Genomic DNA, 20162 nt, shown 5'->3' with positions numbered 1-20162 from the left:
CCCACAACCGACACACACACACACACACACACACACACACACACACAGAGCTCTGCCCACAACCCCCACACCCACCCACACACGCACGCACGCACGCCCGGAGTGTGCAGAACAAAGACAGGGCAGGAAGCAGGCCCACTCTCTGAGAATGTGACTCAGGGTCCCAGAGAAAGAAGGAGAGTCATAACTCAGCACATGAAGGATCAGCCCCATCACCGGGGCCCTGTCCTTCCACACACCCCACAGGTGCCCAGGCTGCCCTTTGACACCCCCAAAATTGGAAATGGCATGGGTTTCCAGGCCGCTCAGATCTAAAGCTGGAATCCCAGTGGGTGAGGTCGGGCAAGTGACTCAACCTTCTCTGAGCCCCAGCCCCTCACTAGTGGGCTGGGGTCACATGACCTCCTTCACAGAGTGTTGTACACAGAGCATGTGGCCCAGCCTAGCACACAGCATGTGCTTGATAACTGCTGGTCTCTCTCTCTCTCTCTTTCCCCCCTGACTGTCCTGGATGCTCACCTTGACCTCATCATATCTGCAGAGAAGCTGGTGTGGGGAAGGGAACAGGCAGCCCTGAGGGGTGGAGGTGGGGGGACCTCAGTGGAGAGGGAGTTTATAGGGCTCTGAATTCCATACTCCAGTGTCTTTTCGTTCCCTCCCTCCTCTTGGACCCTCACACCCTGGGATACAGGACAAACAGACACCCCCCCATTAGAGGTGGGGGTGGGGAGTAGAGGAGGAACTCGCTCAGGATCATTGAGTGGCCTCCACTCCCCGGCCCTGCCCTGATGCCCACCAACTCTTCAAACCAGAAGCTGGGACCACGCATACCAAGTAGAGGCAGACTCGGGGAAACAAACGCTAGGCTATGAGCACCTCAGGGGCGGTAGCAGGGTCTTAATTGCTAGGTTTCTGCTGTGGGCAGTGTAGACTGGTGGTTAATGGTGTCAGACAGTCCCGGCACACACAACGCTGGCTCTGTCCAGGACAAGTCACTTATGTTCTCTGTGCCTCAGTTTTCCCATCTGTAAAATGGGGGTGCTAACAACAGCGCCTACCTCAGAGGGCTCCTGGAAAGACTAAAGACACATGCCAGCAAAGCACTTAAGTGCCTGGCACAAACTCAGCTCTTAATAGGTGGCACGTATTAGTATAACAAATATTTGTTGAATGAATGAAGGACACAGAACACTAAAATTAGAACTGTCCCCTCCCCACAAAATCTACTCCACGGGACTCCCATATGGAAGAAGAGCACCTCTTCTGCAAGAGGCCTTGGGAGGGAGAACTTCTTAAACAGAGAGCAGGCATCAGCAAACTCTTTTCTTTAAAGGATCAGGGAGTAAATATTTCAGGATTAGCCACCTGATCTCAATCCCAACTTCTCAGCCCTGAGGGTGAGACAGTATGTAAATGAATAGGTGTGGTTATGTGCCAATAAAACTTTATTTGCAAAAACAGGGTGACAACAGTCTCCAGCTAAAGAGAAGCAGCTGGGTGGCAGCTGCCTGGGAAGTACAAACAGGAACCAGCCTGCTAGGCCACCATTTCACTGAAACTGAAATTCAGTAACTGAATAGGAACAAACAAGCCACGGTGGAGCTAGAGCAGAGGCAGCGTGTGTGTCCTGGTGACTCCCCCGCAGCTCCACCTCCCGGGCCACGGGGTGGTTGGTCGGAAGCACCCGGGGCTCCCAGGCCAGTCCCACCCTTGGGAGGTAAACCACCTTGGCTCTCTGGGTCTCCCGACTCTCATGTCCCAAACGGGACACCACTGCCTCCCTGGCCTAGCACTTGAGAAATTTTTTTAAGTGTAAACTTTAAGCTTGAGGCAGCAGCCCATCCAGCTGTGGACTGCCTCAAAAAAATAATAACACAAACAAATGATAATACTGCCTTAGATTTTCTAAGCAGCTGTGACGAATCAGGTGGGTGTTCACGTATGAGGAGAGAGCAGGGAGAGAGCCTGTTTCCCGGCAGGGGCCTTCTCCCTGCTCTTACCATCTGGAGGACAGGATTCGTGCGGCACCCCGCCTCCTCTAACACGAGGGCAGGGTGGTGAGAGAGAAGGAGCACACAGGCCTCCTCCAGGCCGGGGTCCAGCTGGGGCAGGACTGCCTCCCCCCAGGCCCACGCCCACACCCCAGCCATCTCAACCACCGCTGCTTCCTGGGAGTGGCCTCACCATGGCCTGCTCTGCATTCTGGGCAAGGACTCCACTTCCTTCTCTTCCAGGCATTGAGGGCTGAAGCTCGGGAGGCTTCCAACACCCCGAATGGGATGTAGCTCTGATGGGACAGGGATGCCTGCTGGATGGAAAAGCTGCCTGGGCCAGAAACTGCGTTTCAGTCCAGCTGTTCCCCTTGGAGTCCCAGAATGCTGGTTCCTAAACAGTGGTCCCCAGAGACCCACACCAAACAAGGGCTCCATGTCAAACGAAACTGAAAACTTTACATGTCTTTGCCTCCTCCTGAAAATTTACTATCTGGCAACGATGCCCCTCGGAATTCCTGTTCTAAAGGGTCTGAGAAGTCTTTAACCCACTGTTTCCCAAGTGTATTTGACCTTGGACCCTCCCAAGTTCCCCATCCTGGAATCCTCAGCCTCATCCTACCTTTTCTGCCCCACCCAGACTCCTCCTGTCTCCGGGAATCTCCCCTCCCTCGGGGGCCCAGCTCAAGGATGACTGTCCCAGCCACACAGCCCACCAAGCCCTAAGCCCAGCTGCAGGTGTGGGCTTGGCACCTTCCCCTGATGCCACAGGGAGCAACTTCATTTAGCAGGAACCCAAAAGAGGCTCCAAACCAAGCCCTGAGTGGAAAAAGCAGGCTACAAAGCAGCAGCACTGTAAGATACTATTTGTTGTTGTTTAAAAAAGAAAAGAAAAAAATATCCCCGCATTATTTGTACATAGAAAGATGTGAGGGCTTCCCTGGTGGCGCAGTGGTTAAGAATCCGCCTGTCAATGCAGGGGACACGGGATAGAGCCCTGGCCCGGAAGATCCCACATGCTGCGGAGCAACTAAGCCCGTGTGCCACAACTACTGAGCCTGCGCTCTAGAGCCCGTGAGCCACAACTACTGAGCCCGTGTGCCACAACTACTGAGCCTGCGCTCTAGAGCCCGTGAGCCACAACTACTGAGCCCGTGTGCCACAACTACTGAGCCTGCGCTCTAGAGCCCGTGAGCCACAACTACTGAGCCCGTGTGCCACAACTACTGAGCCTGCGCTCTAGAGCCCGTGAGCCACAACTACTGAGCCCGTGTGCCACAACTACTGAAGCCTGTGCGCCTAGAGCCCGTGCTCCGCAACCAGAAAAGCCACGGCAATGAGAAGCCCGCGCACTGCAACGAAGAGTAGCCCCCGCTCACTGTAACTAGAGAAAGCCCATGCACAGCAACGAAAACCCAACACAGCCAAAAATAAATAAATAAATAAAATTAAAAAAAAAATGTGAAAAGACATACATCAAAATGTTAATAGTGGGGGGCTTCCCTGGTGGCTCAGTGGTTAAGAATCCACCTGCCAACGCAGGAGACATGGGTTCAAGCCCCGGTCTGGGAGGATCCCACATGCCACGGAGCAACTAAGCCCGTGCGGCACAACTACTGAGCCTGCGCTCTAGAGCCCGCGAGCCACAAATACTGAGTCCGCGTGCCACAACTACTGAAGCCCGCGCGCCTAGAACCCGTGCTCAGCAACAAGAGAAGCCACTGCTATGAGAAGCCTGTGCACCACAACGAAGAGCAGCCCCCGCTCAGCGCCAACTAGAGAAAGCCTGCGTGCAGCAACAAAGACCCAATGCAGCCCAAAATAAAAAATAAATAAATTTATTTAAAAAAATGTTAATAGTGATTACCTAGAATACGGGGCCAGCAAATTGTTTTCTGTAAAGAGCCAGACAGTAAACATTTTAGACTTGGAGTCATATAACTCTGCAGCTGTTGCTCTAAAGCAGCCATAGATATAGAAGATACCTAAACCAACAGGCAAGCTGTGTTCCAAAAAACTTCACAAAAGCAGGTTACTGGCCAGAAGGTCATCATCTGCCAGTCCCTGACCTAAAGATTGAATATGTGATTTTTAAATTTGCCCGTTTTATATTTTTATGTATTTTCCAAGTTTTCCACCATAAACATTATAATTATATTACTTACATAAACTAGGAGGGAGGGATGGATCAATGAATTATGCATTTTGGGGAGGGAGGGATAAATTAGGAGTTTGGGACTAAAATATACACACTACTATATATAAAATAGATAACCAACAAGGACCTACTGTATAGCACGGGAAACTATACTCAATATTTTGTATTAACCTATAAGGGGAAAAGAATCTGAAAAAGAATTATACATATATATACATATATCTGAATCACTTTGCTGTACACCTGAAACTAAAACATTGTAAATCAACTATACTTCAATTAAGATTTTTAAAATAAATTATGCATTTTTAAAGGTGCAAACAATTAAAACATAAAAATCTAATGAACCTCACTCCTAAGAAAAGTGCAAATTTAAAATGACGCTGTACCAATAAGGACCTACTGTATAGCACAGGGACCTATATACCCAATCACTTGTAATAACCTATAATGGAAAAGAATCTGAAAAAGGATATATATATATATATATATATATATATATATACATATGTATGTACGTATATATATATGTACGTATACATATATACATATATATATAACTGAATCACTTTCCTGTACACCTGAAACTGCCAACACTATAAATCAAATATACTTCAACAGAAATTATTTTAAAAAACAAAAGAAGTAATTACCTTCCAAGTACCAACAATGGAAAAGTGAATAAATATCTCCCTCACCAACAATAATGATGCTGAGATAGCATATTTCACCAATCACGCCTAATAAAACATCAAAAAGCTTGCACTAATCCTCCTACACTGTTGGAAGGAATGTAAACTGGTACAGCCACTATGGAGAACAGTATGAAAGTTCTTTAAAAAACTGAAAATAGAGTTACCATATGATCCAGTGATTCCACTCCTGGGCATGTGTCTGGAGAAAACTATAATGCAGACAGATACATGCACCCCAATATCATTGCAGCACTATTTACAATAGCCAAGATGTGGAAACCACCTAAATGTCCAACAACAGATGAATGGATAAAGAAGATGTGGCATATATACACAGTGGAATACTATTCAGCCATAAAAAGAATGAAATAATGCCATTTGCAGCAACATGGATGGACCTAGAGATTATCATATTAAGTGAAGTAAGTCAAAGACAAATATCATATGATATCATTTATATGTGGAATCTAAAAAAAATGATACAAAGGAATTATTTATAAAACAGAAATAGACTCACAGACATAGAAAACAAACTTATGGTTACCAAAGGGGGAAGGTGGGGCAGGGATAAACCAGGAGTTTGGAATTAGCAGATACACGCTACTATATATAAAATAGCTAAACAACAAGGACCTACTGTATAACACAGGGAACTACACTCAATATCTCGTAATAACCTATAATGGAAAAGAATCTAAGAAAGGACATATATATATATATATACACACACACACACACACACATACACATACATGTATGACTGAATCACTTTGCTGTATACCTGAAACTAACACAACACTGTAGATCAGTTATATTTCAATAAAAACTTAAAAAAAAAAAGCTTGCACTGTGTTTTGAGGGCTTACGAAGCAGCCTCTCTCCCACATCTTGGTGGCACAGAAACTGAAACAACCTCTATGAGGTCCAAGTTGGCAACCTCTACCCAAATGACCAGCGTTCTACCTTTTGACCCAGAACTTTCCTGTCTCGGAATCCACCCTACAGACAGATTCCCACTGAAACAATGCATAGGTACGGTTCTGTTCTCGACTCTAGCATACGCTGAAAAGAGCCCAAGTCTGGAAGTGACCTATCTGTTCCTCGGTTGGGAACTGAGTAAACAAATTGTAGGAGATCTGTACTGTATGATACTACAAACACTATGCAGCGATGCAAAGAAAAGGCAGCTCTGATGTGGAACCATCTCCAAGAGATATATTTTGAATGAAAAAAGGCAAAGGGGAGAATGTGCATTTAAAAAAGGAAGAAAATAATATGTGCGTACAATTGCTTGTGTATGCTGCTAACTATCATGGAATGATACAGGAGCCTAGGAACACTGCCTACAGAGGAGCCAGGAGGCAGGGGATGGAGATGGAAGGGAAACGTTTTATTGTCTAGTCTTCTGTACCTTTTTAATTTGGTATCCTGTGCAAGAATCATCTATTCCAAAAAATGTTAAATGAAAAGGATGAATAAAGTGAAATTTAACAAAATAAATCATACCAAAATAAAAAAAAAACAAAATAGGGCCTTCAAAGGACTCTAGCCAGTCAAAGCAAAGAAAGCTCTCTGATCCTGACCCTCATTTCCTCACCTGTGGGGAGGAGGGAACACCTGTGTGGCTGGCCCACCTCCACCTGGGAGGCTCGGGAGGGACGAGACGTGTGCCCAGCCTCCACGGTGACTGGCTGCACTCGGCACACGTGAGTCCCTCCGCTTGCCCGGATGTCCTCAAGGCCCCAGCCCACAGTGTCTGCAGAGGGTAGTAATGATGCTGAGGAGGGAGCTGATGAGGCACGGGAAACCCAGGCCCCCACCTACCAGTCTCCAGCCTGGTGGAGGCATTCAGCCCTGCAGAACCGCCGGAGAGCCACGGTGGCCAGCAACACGCCCTCCTGGTCCTGCCGCTTCTCCCTCCATCTCCACCACCACCCAACGCACCCACGAAACACCACCAGCCCCTCCCACCCAGATGGAAGCATCCACCAGACTCTTCACAGAGGGAGGGTGCCTTGCTTAACCCCAAGGAGCAAAAGGCTAAGAAAGGGGTTCTGGGCACCATGTTCTTGGGTCCCAGGACCCTCCAGTCAATGCACAGGAAAACGAGCTTCCTGCCACCTCACCGGCAGGGCAGTGCCACCCCCAAAATGATGCCAGGCCTTTACTTTCACCACACTTCCCCTCGGATCTCACAGCCCCTTGAAAGTTGGAATAATCAGGAATCACCTTTTCCATTAAATTTTGGGGAGAATGAGGCTCAGAGAAGCACAATGACTTTAGCTGACACTTCAGGCGACAGTGACCACCTCCAGACCGCCCAGCTCACGGTCCTTCACTCTCCCCACACCATCATCGGGCTCCCAGAACTCCCCCTTCTAAAGATGACCACCCCCAACATGTGCAGGCTTTATTGCTTCAGCAGCTTCCTGAAGCTCGGCCCTTCCCCCCAGGGCCTGGGCAAGCTCAGTCTGACAAGACAGGAACACGCCAGCCCCCATCGTCTCTCCAGGGGGCCCGCGCACACACAGCCCAGAGAAGAGGGAGGCCTGACCAATGTCAGCAGCTCCCAGGCCTGAAAGCAAATGTCCGGGTCCTGCTCAGCTGCCAGCGACCTACCCCTTCCTCAGGTTTGTCACATAAGCGCTCTGGAGCGCTGCTTCCAGGAAGTAGGTGAGCTCGTAGTCGACCGGGTGAGATCCTTTCAGGTGCCGGGATGTGCTGTTACTTGTGATCTGGGAAGGGGAACACAGAGAGAGCCGCTGTCTCTAAGTTCCGAGGCCGAGAGGCCAGGGTCAGCCCAGGCAGAGGTGGCGGCCCCATCGCCACCCAAGCCCCTAGCCACCTTAGGGGCACGTAGGGCAATACGCGGACCAAACTGAACCTAACTTGCTTGAATTCAAAATAGGTCTAAAGCACTCTCCCTGTGCAAATGCTGCATGCCCGTAACAGCCCTACAAGGCTGGTTTTCTCTGCACCTTACAGATGAGGAAATTGAGGCTCAGAAAGTGCCCGAGGACACAAAGCTGGCCTGGGCCTGGACCTCAAACTCAAGTCTGGCCAGCTACACATTCCAGGCTCTTTCTACTACTTATTGGTGCATCCTTTCAATACTTGAGCGCCTACCAGACGCCGGACATTGCACTGTCCCTGTCACATAACCAAGTAACCTCAGAACAGCCTAACAGCTGACCCCTGGTTCGTGGGAAAGCTGAGAACAATCATTACTAACTGAGCTGTCGTTTAAACCTCAGCTCTGAGAGGGTCACCCAGCTCCACCGAGATGGGCCTGCCTTCACTATGCCACCTCTCTCTCTGATATGAGGGGATCCACCTATCTTTCAGAAACTGAAATAGTTTTAGAGAGATTCTTAGTTCCTCAGACGTTGGCGCTGGGTCTTAGGAGGGACATCCAGCTTTGCAGTGCACCGGGTGCACAGGGTTCTATGGGCTGCCCTCCCTCGACCTGAGATAACCAGCTCTTGGGGCTCATTTGTCCACCCAGTGCCCCTGGGGCACTGATTCCAGCCCTGGACATCATTCCAGCTCATCACCTTAATCCCCTTTTAAGAGTCCAAAACCCAGGCTTCTGACTGAATGGGTGACTTTCAATTTTTCATGAAAGCTTCCTCCAAACTATATGTAATTCAAACACAAAGAGCTCCTGAAACACTGCATGTGACCTTGGCAGAGGTCAACTCAAGTCTCCACGTGGACCTCTGCCAGGGAGTACACTCGAGTCCTGTTTCCGCTGAGCCACCAATCACTTCTTTCCCGCTGAAGGACAACCAAGCAGAGGGATTCTAGGACGGTGACTCTCAACAGGGGGGCAATGTTGCCCCTGAGACATTTGGCAATATCTGGAGACACTTTTGGTTGTCACAGTTGGAGGGGGGCTGGCTGCTGGCAGCCCACAGGTAGAGGCTGGGAGTGCTGCTGGACCTTCTACACAGGGCAGCAGAATTATCTGGCCTCAAACGTCAGAAGTCCTGAGGCTGAGAATCCTGCTCCATGGGAGCTGACCTGGCATGAGGAGGACGCCTCCAAAAAGGTCCGTCACAAACAGGTGCTGGGTTTACATTTTCGCATTTGCCAAAGTAGGTGAGGTTCAAATATCTCTTGAGTGCTGAGTCTCTCAGATCGTGCCCACCTCCTCTGTCTGGATGCCAATCCTAAATCTCCTCTGCCAAGCCTGCCATCGAGCATCTACTAAACGTCTACTAAACAGAAGGCTTAAGCACCACCCCAAAGTCACAAGTCATACAGGGTCCAAGCCCTGCCAACGCCACTTATGAACTGTCTGAGCTCCGGGAAGCTATTTAACTCTCCACACCTGAGTTTCCCCACCTACACAATGGGAATAACAATCGTAACCCGTTGCAGTTGGTTACTATTCGAAGGTTAAATTAGAGAACAACTTTGAGTAAAGTACTCAAAGTACTGCCTGACATGAAAACAGGGATGCAGTAACTCTAAGTATCTTTGTTGAATATGGCTGCCTGTACCCCCGCATTAAACCAGGAGTCCCCAGAAGGGAAGAACTGGGGTAACATCACAGTATGCTGCTAACACCTGGAACTGCTGTCCTGCTGAGAGTTCGTTCAGGCCCCCCAAAGCACAAGCAGGGAGATAAGTAGGCCTGAGAATTTCCAGACCCCTGTGGCCAGCTCTGCCAGCCTCTGCAAGGCTTTAAGAATCGTCCTCCTCCCCGCTAAAGGGTCCAGTAGCGAGCTTCCGGAGCACCTGAGAGCTGGGAAGAGTGCCTACATGGACCGGCCTGACTGTACCCTTCCAAGGGAAGAGTAGTGGGCAAATGGCTTAATCTCTCTAAACCTCATGTATTAAACAGGGATGAATGTAATACCTACTTCAGAGAGCTGCTGTGAGGGGTAAACAAGTTAACGAACACAGCAGGGCTGTCACGTTTTTGGTCGTACAAGCTGAGCTCAACCAAGGAGGTTCCCAGCCGCTCGCAGGTGGCGTGGACTCTTGTGTTTATTAAAACTCTTTTCTGGCAGTAGAGTCTCATGCTTACAGAATCAGGATACTATAACGAGTTTTCCAATGGATAAAGCAGAGCATCTTTAGGGCAGGTGGGGGGGGGTCCTCTTTTCTAATTTGTACAAGCAGGACCTACGGTTTTAGTGGGGTGGGGGGGGTTGCATAGATACAGGTGCTCAATAGAGGGCAGTGATGACCAATGGGGCTATTATTTCCAGCTCACCTTCTCCAATTCCTGCAGGAACACCTGAGCGATCCAGGAGGCCCTCTCGAAACAGGTGATCACTTCCTCCTCCCTCTCGGTCAGGCGGTGGCGGGAAGCGATGGAGTTGGGGAGGCGTTCCAGGGAGAGGCCTGCGGGACGAGGGGAGCACCTCGGACCTGCCCTGCTTGGCGGGGGAGGGGGGGCCCAACTCCAGGCCCCTCCCAGGGGCCCAGGGTGGGCTCATCCGAGGAGACTCTGGAGCAGCCAGTGGGAGGCAGAGGTCCTGGGAGGGGAAGGAGGAGGCTAAAGCAAGGATGGTATTAGCAGCGGCTGGGATCAAGCGGTGTACAGACAGCAGGCACCCACGCTCCACGTGGGGAACCACACTGGTGGCACCCCCATGCCCAACTCCTGCCTGGCCTTCCAGGCAGTGCCTGCTGGAAGCAATCCTGACCCCTCCCCTCCCAGCTGCTAGAAGAGACCCCTCCCCAGGCACTCACCATGTTTACATCACGGAGTGGTTATTTACATCTAGCTCTTCTCTCCCCCAGTAGTTCAATGGGGGCAAAATGAGCCTGTTTGGGCTGCCACAGTCCCTAGCACGTGGTAGATGACTTGACTACACAGCATTTATACGCACCCCTCCCTCGGAACCAAACAGTTTCTACCTCACCTAAGTCAGGCGCTTGGGTCCTATGCACCTGCAGTGGAATTTTCTGTTTTTGCGTCCCTGGCATCCATTTCCTAGTCTTTCCACAGCAGCACCTCTCTCTCCCTTTGAGCACCTATTTGTGCAGTCTCGCTCAGCCCCTGTGGCTCAGAGGGCGAAGACCCCGCCCCACCTCAAAGGCAGGCACGTGATCCAGGCTGACTTATCATCCGGGCCACAGTGATTGGCCAAGGGTGTGCACGTGGCCTGGTTTGTGCCGAGAAGACCCAATCCCAGAATTCTTACCCCTTCCACTGGGCTTGTTAAGCTGCTAAGAGGCAGCTTAAAATGAAGCTACATAACGTGAATGTCATTAACATGATTGTACACTTGAAAATGGTTAAGGTGGTAGATTTTATGTTTTTTACCAAAATTTAAAATTTTTTAAATATAAAAGCATAACTCTAAAGCAAAAACAAAAACAAAAACAAAAAACAAAAACTATAAGAAACCAAGAAGGGAAAGCTGTAAAGGGAAACAACTATATTTATGTCTGGGTTTTTGGTCTTTTGCTTTTTTTTTTTTTTTTTTTTGAGACAGGAAAAAGCTTGAATAAACTCAGTCATGAAAAAAAAACAAACGAAATCTACACAGAACAGAGATGAGACTTGATGGAAACGGGCAGATTCCTAAAGACACTGTTTGAACACTTGCCTGAAGGACTACCCCCTGAAACTTTCCAGTATATGCACCAATAAACCCCTTCCCCCATTTTCTCAGGGAGGGGTGGGGTCAAAGTCCACTTAAATTGTGTTGCTGTCACGTGCAACTCACAGTCCTGACTAGAGAGCACTGTCCTAGCCTGCAGTTCTCGGTGGGCAGAACCCAGATCTTTCTTACCTTTGTGCCCACACAGTACTTTATATGTAGTAGGTGCTCAAGATCAAGTGACTGAAGGAAGGCCCAAGAAGAGAATCCTCAACTCTCTCCTGCCCTTTGACCCCAATATCCAACTGATGACCAAGCCCTTAACATTTCAAGCCTCCCCTCCCCTCCCCTTCTCTTATCTCCTTACTTTAGGCTTTATCTCTTGAGTGGATGACCACCTTGGCCTCCTAGCTGGCCTCCCTGCCTCCAGTCTCACTCTCATCCATCCTGCTCAAGGATCCCAGGGTGATCCTTCTAAAACTCCACTGCTTAAAACCCTCCACTGGGGTCCCCATTGCTACAGGGTGAGGCCCAAACTCCTGACATTCCATACCATGCCCTCCAAGATCCATCCCTGTCACCTCCCCAGCCTTGTCTCTCATCATGTTATACATCAAATGTTTGTGTCCCCTTGAAAGTCATAAAGTCATATGTTGAAAACCTAATGCCCAAGGTGATGGTATGAAGAGGCGGGGCCTTGGGGAGGTGATTATGTCCTGAGGGTGGAGCCCTCATGATAGGGATTGGTGTCCTTATAAAAGAGACCCCAGAGAGCTCCTTCCATCATGTGAGTACACAGCAAGAAGTAGGCAGCCTGCAACCTGGAAGAGGCCTCTCACCAGAACCTGACCATGCTGGTGCCTTGATCTCAGACTCCCAGCCTCCAGGACTGTGAGAAATAAGTGTCTGTTGGGTATAAGCCACCCAATCTGTGGTGCTTTGTTCTAGCAGCCTGAGCTGACTGTGACACCATGCCCGCTGCATCCACACCCAGCCTCCTGCTCCCACTGTGCTCAGGTTGCTCCTCTTGCCTGGAATGCACCCTCCACCCCACCCCCCAGAGGCCACCCAAAGTTACAGCTCACCTTCTGCCACTGAGTACCCCCTCCTCTATGGAGCCCCCCCGATACACCCTGGTGTAACCAACCATTCTCTCCTTGGGCCCTGATCTACACTTTACGTATTACTGCCCCACCATCTTGTTAGACTTATTTGTTCACATGTTTGCTCGGCCAGACTATAGGCTCCTTAAAAGCATCAACCTTAACACATTACCTTTCTATAACCTGGCACACAGTAGGCACTCAGCAAGCACTGGCTGGTTGAAGAAATGACAAGCCTGATGGTGTCTGAGAAAGTACAAAGTACTCTACAAACACAAGGCAAAGAAATACTGCTGTTCTTGGCTAGATTCCCAACTCCTATGGTTTCAGTGACCCTGCCCTCTGCCAGACTGGCGTGTGAATGGGTCCGAAGGTCGGGATGCCTCGGCCTGGGGAAAGGTGGACATAGACCGTGAAGGCCCTTGCTCAACACAAAGACTCAGTTACCCGGGTCACCAAGTGTCAACGTGCCTCCTGCCAAATGACTCACGACCAGGAAAGGACTAAGCGGGAAGAGGAACAGAGGGCGCACTGGAGAAGACGTGGCAAGAAGGCAGGGGAAGGCTGGTCCCCTCTGCTCACTGCCGGCGCTGGCCCAGCCACTCCTCTCCAGACCCATGGCCCCCGTGTACCCTACAGGACAGTGGGACATAGAAACTGTTCAGGGCCTGGCCTGGAAGCCAAGTGGAAAAGGCAGGAGGGCAGAGCCAACTCCAGAAGACACAGAGAGGGTCTGTTTTAACATCCTTGTGCTCTCCCCCCCACCCCCACGCCGCGAGATGTGCTGCTGTCTGGGTTCCCTCCTGCGCCACCTCTGGGCCCAGAACTGGGATGGACCAGGTTCAGGCTGCCAGTCCCAAGCCTCCGGTGGGCTAGCCACGGCAAAGCAGTGAATTCAGCAGTCTGTGGGGCCGCCACATTCCCCGTGCTCCATGTGTTCCTTCTGCTCCCAGCAGGGGCCTCTCCACCAGGCTCCTCTGAGAATTCTAAACCCCATCCTCCTTGAAAGCTCACAGCACACCACCTCTTCTCCGAAGGCTTCTTAAGTCTCCCGCCTTCAGAGCCAGCAGCATGTTTTAGCTGCGCCTCCTCTGCGTATGCCTTTCCCCTACGTTGTGACCATCCTCTCTGCCCATTTCTGGTTGATCTTTGTACCCAGCGAGAGCAAGGCCTGGTGCTTAGTGAGTGGATGGACACACAGACGAACACACACATTCGCTCATGCCGAGTGTAGAGGCCGGCGGCGTTTCTCCCGCTCCATCTAAAAAATGGTTCTTGCGGAATTCATAAACCGTGGCATATTTATACAATGGAATACTATTCAGAAATAAAGAAAAGGACACACTCTTGATACATACAACACGGGTGAATCTCTCAGAACTTATATTGTGCAGAAGCAGCTACATATCGAAAAGTACAGGCCATATGATTTCAGTTATATGACATTCAAAACAAGGGCAAAATGATAATCTATATTAACAGAAACCAACCAGTCATTGCCTGGGGTGGGTTTGGGGAGGGGATCAATTGGCAAAGGACCTGAGGGAATTTTCTGGGGTGATGGAAATGTTCTTTGTCTTTATTGTGGTGTTGGTTACATGGGTATCTATACTTGACAAACTCATCAAATTACACACTTAAGATCTATGTACTGTGTAAAAATATATCTAAAAATAATAAATACATTCCTTTTTGAAAGGAAGCAATTATGATTCCAGAGAACTAATGAAGATCAAAGTAAAGGGGCTACAGTCACTGAGGTAGTGGTCTGTGAAAAGAATTCTAACATATAGCAGACCAAAAAGCTTCCTGGAGCTGGCAACAGCTCTTCCTACTGAGGGTCACAGTCCAGTCACCCCAGTTCTGCCCATAAAAAGAGGCTTCTTTGTCCGCCTGCCAATGCAGGGGACATGGGTTCGAGCTCTGGTCCGGGAAGATCCTACGTGCCGCAGAGCAACTAAACCTATGCGCCGTAACTACTGAGCCTGTGCTCTAGAGCCCACGAGCCACAATTACTGAAGCCCACGTGCCACAACTACTGAAGCCTGTGCGCCTAGAGCCTGTGCTCTGCAACAAGATAAGCCACTGCAATGAGAAGCCCATGCACTGCAACAAAGAGTAGCAGCCAAAAGTAAATAAATTTATTTAAAAAAAAAAAAAAAAAAAAAGAGGCTTCTTTGCCTTACATTTGCTCTTTGAGTCATATGACGGGCCATTTTCCTGTCACAAACATCTGATGGGAAAGCTACCGGGGATTCCAACCCTCGGGTTCCTTCATCCTCTGCCCTGTGTGTTTCTGCACAAGTGGCCAGACCACAACACTGGGTCCAAGATGAAGACGGGCTGCTTCTGAGCCCGCCCCCAAAGGATCCCAGTGGATCCCAGCCCTGTTGAGCAGGCAGGAAGCCAGAGGCTCTCAGGAAGCACGGGCACTGCCTCCTGATTCCCACTGGCAGAGGGGCCTTTATGTGAAAACACCCAGTCGTCCGAGCTAGGGGAGGTCCCCTTTCAAGAGGAGCGCTTGTTTTTTCATTAATTTTGAACTTTCGGTTTGGAGGCAAACTGACCCTGGCATAGCTCAACACCCAGGCTGGTCCGGGCCTCATGGGTCTCAGTGACTCATCACATCCCAAACAGCAGCCCTTCCAAGAAGCCCCGCCCTTGGAGCCCTGGGCACTGGATGCGGAGATGGAGAGCACGATGCCTCCCCTGTAATGGAACTTTCCAGATGGGTGGACCGCCGCCCTCCCGCCTACCCAGCTGGTCCAAAAGCACAGGGCACCCGAGAGGCGTAGGCCTGCGGGGGTGGAGGATGGGGGGGGGGAGGAAGAAATGCAAGTCATTGCTTCAGCCTTCAGGGAGGAAGCCTCAAGGCCAGGTTGGGAAGAACCCTCATAAATCACACTCAAAAGCGGGCAACTGTGGGAATATAAAATGGTATAGCTGCTGTGGAAAACAGTCTGGCCATTCCTCAGAAGATTAAAACCAGAATTACCATATGATCCAACAACTCTACTTCTGGGTATATATGCAAAAGAATTGAAAAGAGGGTCTAGAAGAGATACGTGTACCACACCCGTGATCACAGCAGCATTATTCACAGCAGCAAAAAGGTAGAAGCAACCCAAGTGTCCACTGATGGATAAATAAAGAAAATGTAGGATAAGACTTCCCTCGTGGCACAGTGGTTAAGAATCCGCCTGCCAATGCAGGGGACATGGGTTCAATTCCCTGGTCCGGGAAGATCCCACATGCCGCGGAGCAACTAAGCCTGTGCGCCACAACTACTGAGCCTGCGCTCTAGAGCCCGCGAGCCGCAGCTACTGAGCCCGCATGCCTAGAGCCTGTGCTCCACAACGAGAAGCCACCACAATGAGAAGCCTGCTCACCACAATGAAGAGTAGCCCCTGCTTGCTGCAACTAGAGAAAGCCCACGCGCAGCAACTAAGACCCAATGCAACGAAAAAAAAAGAAACCATTATTTTTTTTCAAAAATTGTAGTATTTACACACAGTGGAGTATTATTCAGCCTTAAAAAAGAAGGAAATCCTGCCATAAGCAACAACATGGATGAACCTTAAGGACATTACGCTAAGTGAAATAAACCAGTCACAAAAGACAAAGTCTGTATGATACCACGTGAGGTACCTAGAGTAGTCAAACTCATAGAGACAGAAGATAGCATGGTGACTGCCAGGGGCTGGGGGAGGAGAATGGAAAACTGTTTACTGGGTGCAGAGTTTCAATTTTGCAAGATAAAGTGTTCTGGAGATTGGCTGCACAACAACATGAATGTACTTAACACTACTGAACTGTACATTTAAAAATTTTTAGGATAATAACTTTTGTTATGTGTATTTCACTGCAGCTAAAAAAATTCTTAATGGTTAAGATAGAATTTTTTTTTTTTTTTTTTTTTTTTTTTTTGCAGTACGCAGGCCTCTCACTGTTGTGGCCTCTCCCGTTGCGGAGCACAGGCTCCGGACGCGCAGGCTCAGCGGCCATGGCTCATGGGCCCAGCCGCTCCGTGGCATGTGGGATCTTCCCGGACTGGGGCACGAACCCGTGCCCCCTGCATTGGCAGGCAGACTCTCAACCACTGCGCCACCAGGGAAGCCCAAGATGCTAAATTTTATGTTACATTTTACCAATTGAAAAAAAAAAAAAGCAGACAATTAGACTCCTTGTATCAAAGTTTCTGAAAAGTGTACACATTTCAATCTAGTAACTCTACTTCTAGAAATTTATCCTTAAAAAAATAATGTATGCAAAAAATGCAAAAGTTGAGCTTCAAGGATATCCAGTGCTGTATTGTTTATAATGGAAAAAAAAAAAGAGAGAGATTTAACCTACAGGTTCAATAACAGGAGACAAGTTTGCTAAACTACAATAGATTCTTACAATGAAATGCTATAAAGCTACTTTATGTAGTGATGTAGATGTATATTAGAAACTATTTCGTAAAATATTAACTTTAAAAAACAAGCGTATAAAATATATGATTGTATCAACTTATTTTCGCTTAAAACATAAAAACCTATAGGAAAAAAGACTGGAAGGATATACCTCAAAATGTTTAGAGAGATCTTAGTCTCAGTTTCCCCAAAGACAAAGTAAGATCACTAACAATGCCCACCTCATAGGGTAGCTGTGAAAATTAAATTAGATGGGTCTTATAAAGAACAGAAAGTACGCTCTCAGAAAACGTTTCAAGTGATGCTCAAAATGACCTAGGGAAAGGGTTTAGCCTTTCCCTAGAATGACAAATGAGAAATCTAATGCGGGGAGAAGATATTCCTTCCAACACCCCTCAGCTCAAAGTGCCAACTAGATCCAGGTCTTCTGACTTCAACACCGTCCGTTCTCTCGGCCCAGACTCCATGCGTCTTTCCTTACCCTCAGTAACCCACCAGGGGTTCCCACATCTCAGGCTTCTGGCCAGCGCACGGGGGCCTGCCTTTCCCATGTGTATCCAATGGCTGAATTATAGCTGTCTAACCTGGCAGGGATGGGCCCTAGTGTCGGTGCTGGTTTCTCAAATACACCCCTCAAAACCCTGTCCATACTCCACACCTCCACCGACTACTCTCTGGGGTGACCTCCAACGATGGAGGAAAGGTCTGCCAGGAGAAGATGCGGGGAGACCACTCCAACTCCCCGTGGTCTCGCTCCATGAGTCCACTTACCCTCCTGCCTTGTTCCATATCTCGCAGTACAGGCAGAACCTCAATGAAGGCTTGGTAAGCACACAATTAACACACCCAGCCTCCTTCCAAGACACCCTCATCTGCTCACTCCTCTCCATCTGGAGGCCAGCCTCTCACTCCGTGGACCACAGTCTGGGGCCAGGGCAGCAGAACCAAAAGTGCTGACCTGCTTTCCCACAAGGCAGACGGCCCACGCCCCTTTGAGAAGGAAGCCAAAATAAACAGTTAATTCCTGCCATACCAGGACTAAAAAAAACCCCAAACCAATATCCCACCATGTCTTGCCCTAGGAGCAGCCTGGTGTTTTTTTATTTTTGAAAGTTTTACTAAAGCCATAAAATCCCAGGTGAGAGCAGAGGAGCTGGGGGTTTCAGAGGCCGAAAGAACAGAAAAAAAAAAAACCTTGAGGGGTGAGGAGAAGAGAATTTGCAGATCATAATTCTCACAGCTGCCTAATGGTTTTTACATTTTTACTTTTCACAGCACCTTCACAATTTACCATCTCACTGCAGTATTTTGGGTGAACCGGGGGCATTTTCCTTCATAGCCAGGCAGGTCTTCTATCAGTCAGCCAGCAGGCAAGCCTGCCCAGAGTGGCCTCGCTGGTGCTGGGCTGTGAACAAGCGGCAAAGGAGTTTGCTAGGCTGAAACACAGGGCAGCACTGGTCTTCAAAGGGCCCACAGACACAACAAGCCCCAAATTAGGCAGCAACGACTAGGTCTTTAGGGCTCAGGGCAGGACTCACGGCTGGAGAGATGGGGGGGGGGGTCATTCCCCACATCATTACCACATTGAGCGAGCACCAGAGAAAGGAAAGCAACACAGGCCGGAGGAGAGAAGGAGGCCGTTTGCCACAGAACGGCCCTCTGAGAGGCGCACAATGACACTGGCGCTTTTGGGGGCTGAACTGGTAAGGCTTGAGATGCCCAAAGAACAGTCCCTGAAGCATCCTGCACGTCCGTCAAAGCTGGGGCTACCCCTGAGGACTCAAACCAACAGAAAAGAGGACAGTTTGTCACCTGGATCTACAACGGCTTTGCCTAGTCTAGGGTCCAGAGCGCTCTGCTCCAGATGGACCCAGACAGCATGTTGACCAACAGGTGAGCTGATTTTACGGGAAACAGGCTGGGCCACACCTCATGGTATGGCTACCTAAGGCCAAAGTTCTGGAACACCAGCAAAAGGGAGAGCCTGAGCCTTCCTGCTGGGCTCTCAATGCCCCCTCATTTCCCAGTCCTCCCATGTACAACCTCTCTTCGCTCCAAAAAGGTATGACAACACCCCGCTCCAAACAAGCCACCTCCATTTCCCAGGGGCCTCCCTCTGGATTTTCCTTTACCTGGAAGGCACCTCTTCCACTCATCAGCAGCTGATTCCTCCTAAAGTTCAGCCTCACCTCCTAGCTCACATGGGAAGGCCCCACAGCTAGCTGGGTCTCACTCACTTCCCTCTCTGGAACAGTGTGTCAGTCAAACAAGTACTCCCTGGGCATCGGGGACGAGCCCCAAAGCCAGAATCAGAGAGAGCCAAGTTCAAATCCTCACCCGGTCACTACTGGTGTAACCCGAGGAGAGTCAATTCTGCCTGAGCTCTGGGGTTCTGTCCTCCATACCTTTCACCTACTTTGGGAACAGCACCCTGATTTTCCTTCGAGGAACCATTCCTCCAACTCAGTCCACAAGATTCAAGTGGGGAAATCCCTCCCCGGGCACCAAACCAGCCACCTAAATGCCGGTCACTGAAACTGGTTCCAGGGTGGGCATGAGACCAAATCAGGTCAATGAGAACCTTCCCCAAGGCTTTCTCTCCTCCTGAGGTTGTGAGTTTAGGCTGCAGGACCACGTAAACCTGGAGCTGTTGAGAAAGACCACAACAAGTGGAGTCCCTGGATCCAGCCATGTTTGATGCTATCTGCCCCCAACGACTTACTAGTTACATAGGCCCGTACATTTTCAGTCCCTCCCCCTTTTGGTTGTTGCTTTTCCAGCTAGTTGGGGTTGCATTTTTGTCATTACAACGGTAAGTCTGATTATACAGAAACCAATCCCTAGAAGCATGATGTCAGAGGAACAATTCCTGAAATGCAGGACTGGCTGAGCTGAGGTCAGGTATGGGAGTGAGGATTTTGCCATTTCTCAGCTAAGAAACTGGAATTCCAGATACAAGGCGGCAGCAATGCCAGCTGAAATGCAGTCTATTTTGTCTTGAGGCAAGACCTTGGGCCACGAAGGCTGGAGCTTTAGGATATCTGGTAGAACATTTCAGGGTAATTAGCCTGTGTTGGGGCCCACAGCAAGGCCTACAGAAAGGGGCAAGCTGCACTCCCGGCAGCCGTTCGGAATGACACAGCTTTGCGAACAGGCCCTTTTTGCCTGTGGACAAAAATAGAGACGGCTGAGAATCAAATCAGACAATCGGAGCTGGCATTTCTCTGCTCCTGCTGA

General features: G+C 49.4%; 1 protein-coding gene across 1 annotated transcript in view; it reads right to left on the bottom strand.

The window, feature by feature from the left end:
• TTC7A (tetratricopeptide repeat domain 7A) overlaps positions 1-20162 on the bottom strand; it is a 110738-nt gene that overhangs the window by 80174 nt on the left and 10402 nt on the right. Inside the window, exons 3-4 of the mRNA XM_007459973.1 lie at positions 10069-10199; positions 7464-7579 (exon numbers count right to left, since the gene is read on the bottom strand). Coding sequence (XP_007460035.1) covers positions 7464-7579; positions 10069-10199 — 247 coding nt within the window. The remainder of the gene's footprint in view (positions 1-7463; positions 7580-10068; positions 10200-20162) is intronic.

The sequence above is a fragment of the Lipotes vexillifer genome, unplaced genomic scaffold (assembly GCF_000442215.2).
Source record: "Lipotes vexillifer unplaced genomic scaffold, Lipotes_vexillifer_v1.1 scaffold666, whole genome shotgun sequence".
In the NCBI taxonomy this organism is placed as follows: Eukaryota; Metazoa; Chordata; class Mammalia; order Artiodactyla; family Lipotidae; genus Lipotes; species Lipotes vexillifer.
This window is presented reverse-complemented; position numbering and strand designations above follow the sequence as displayed.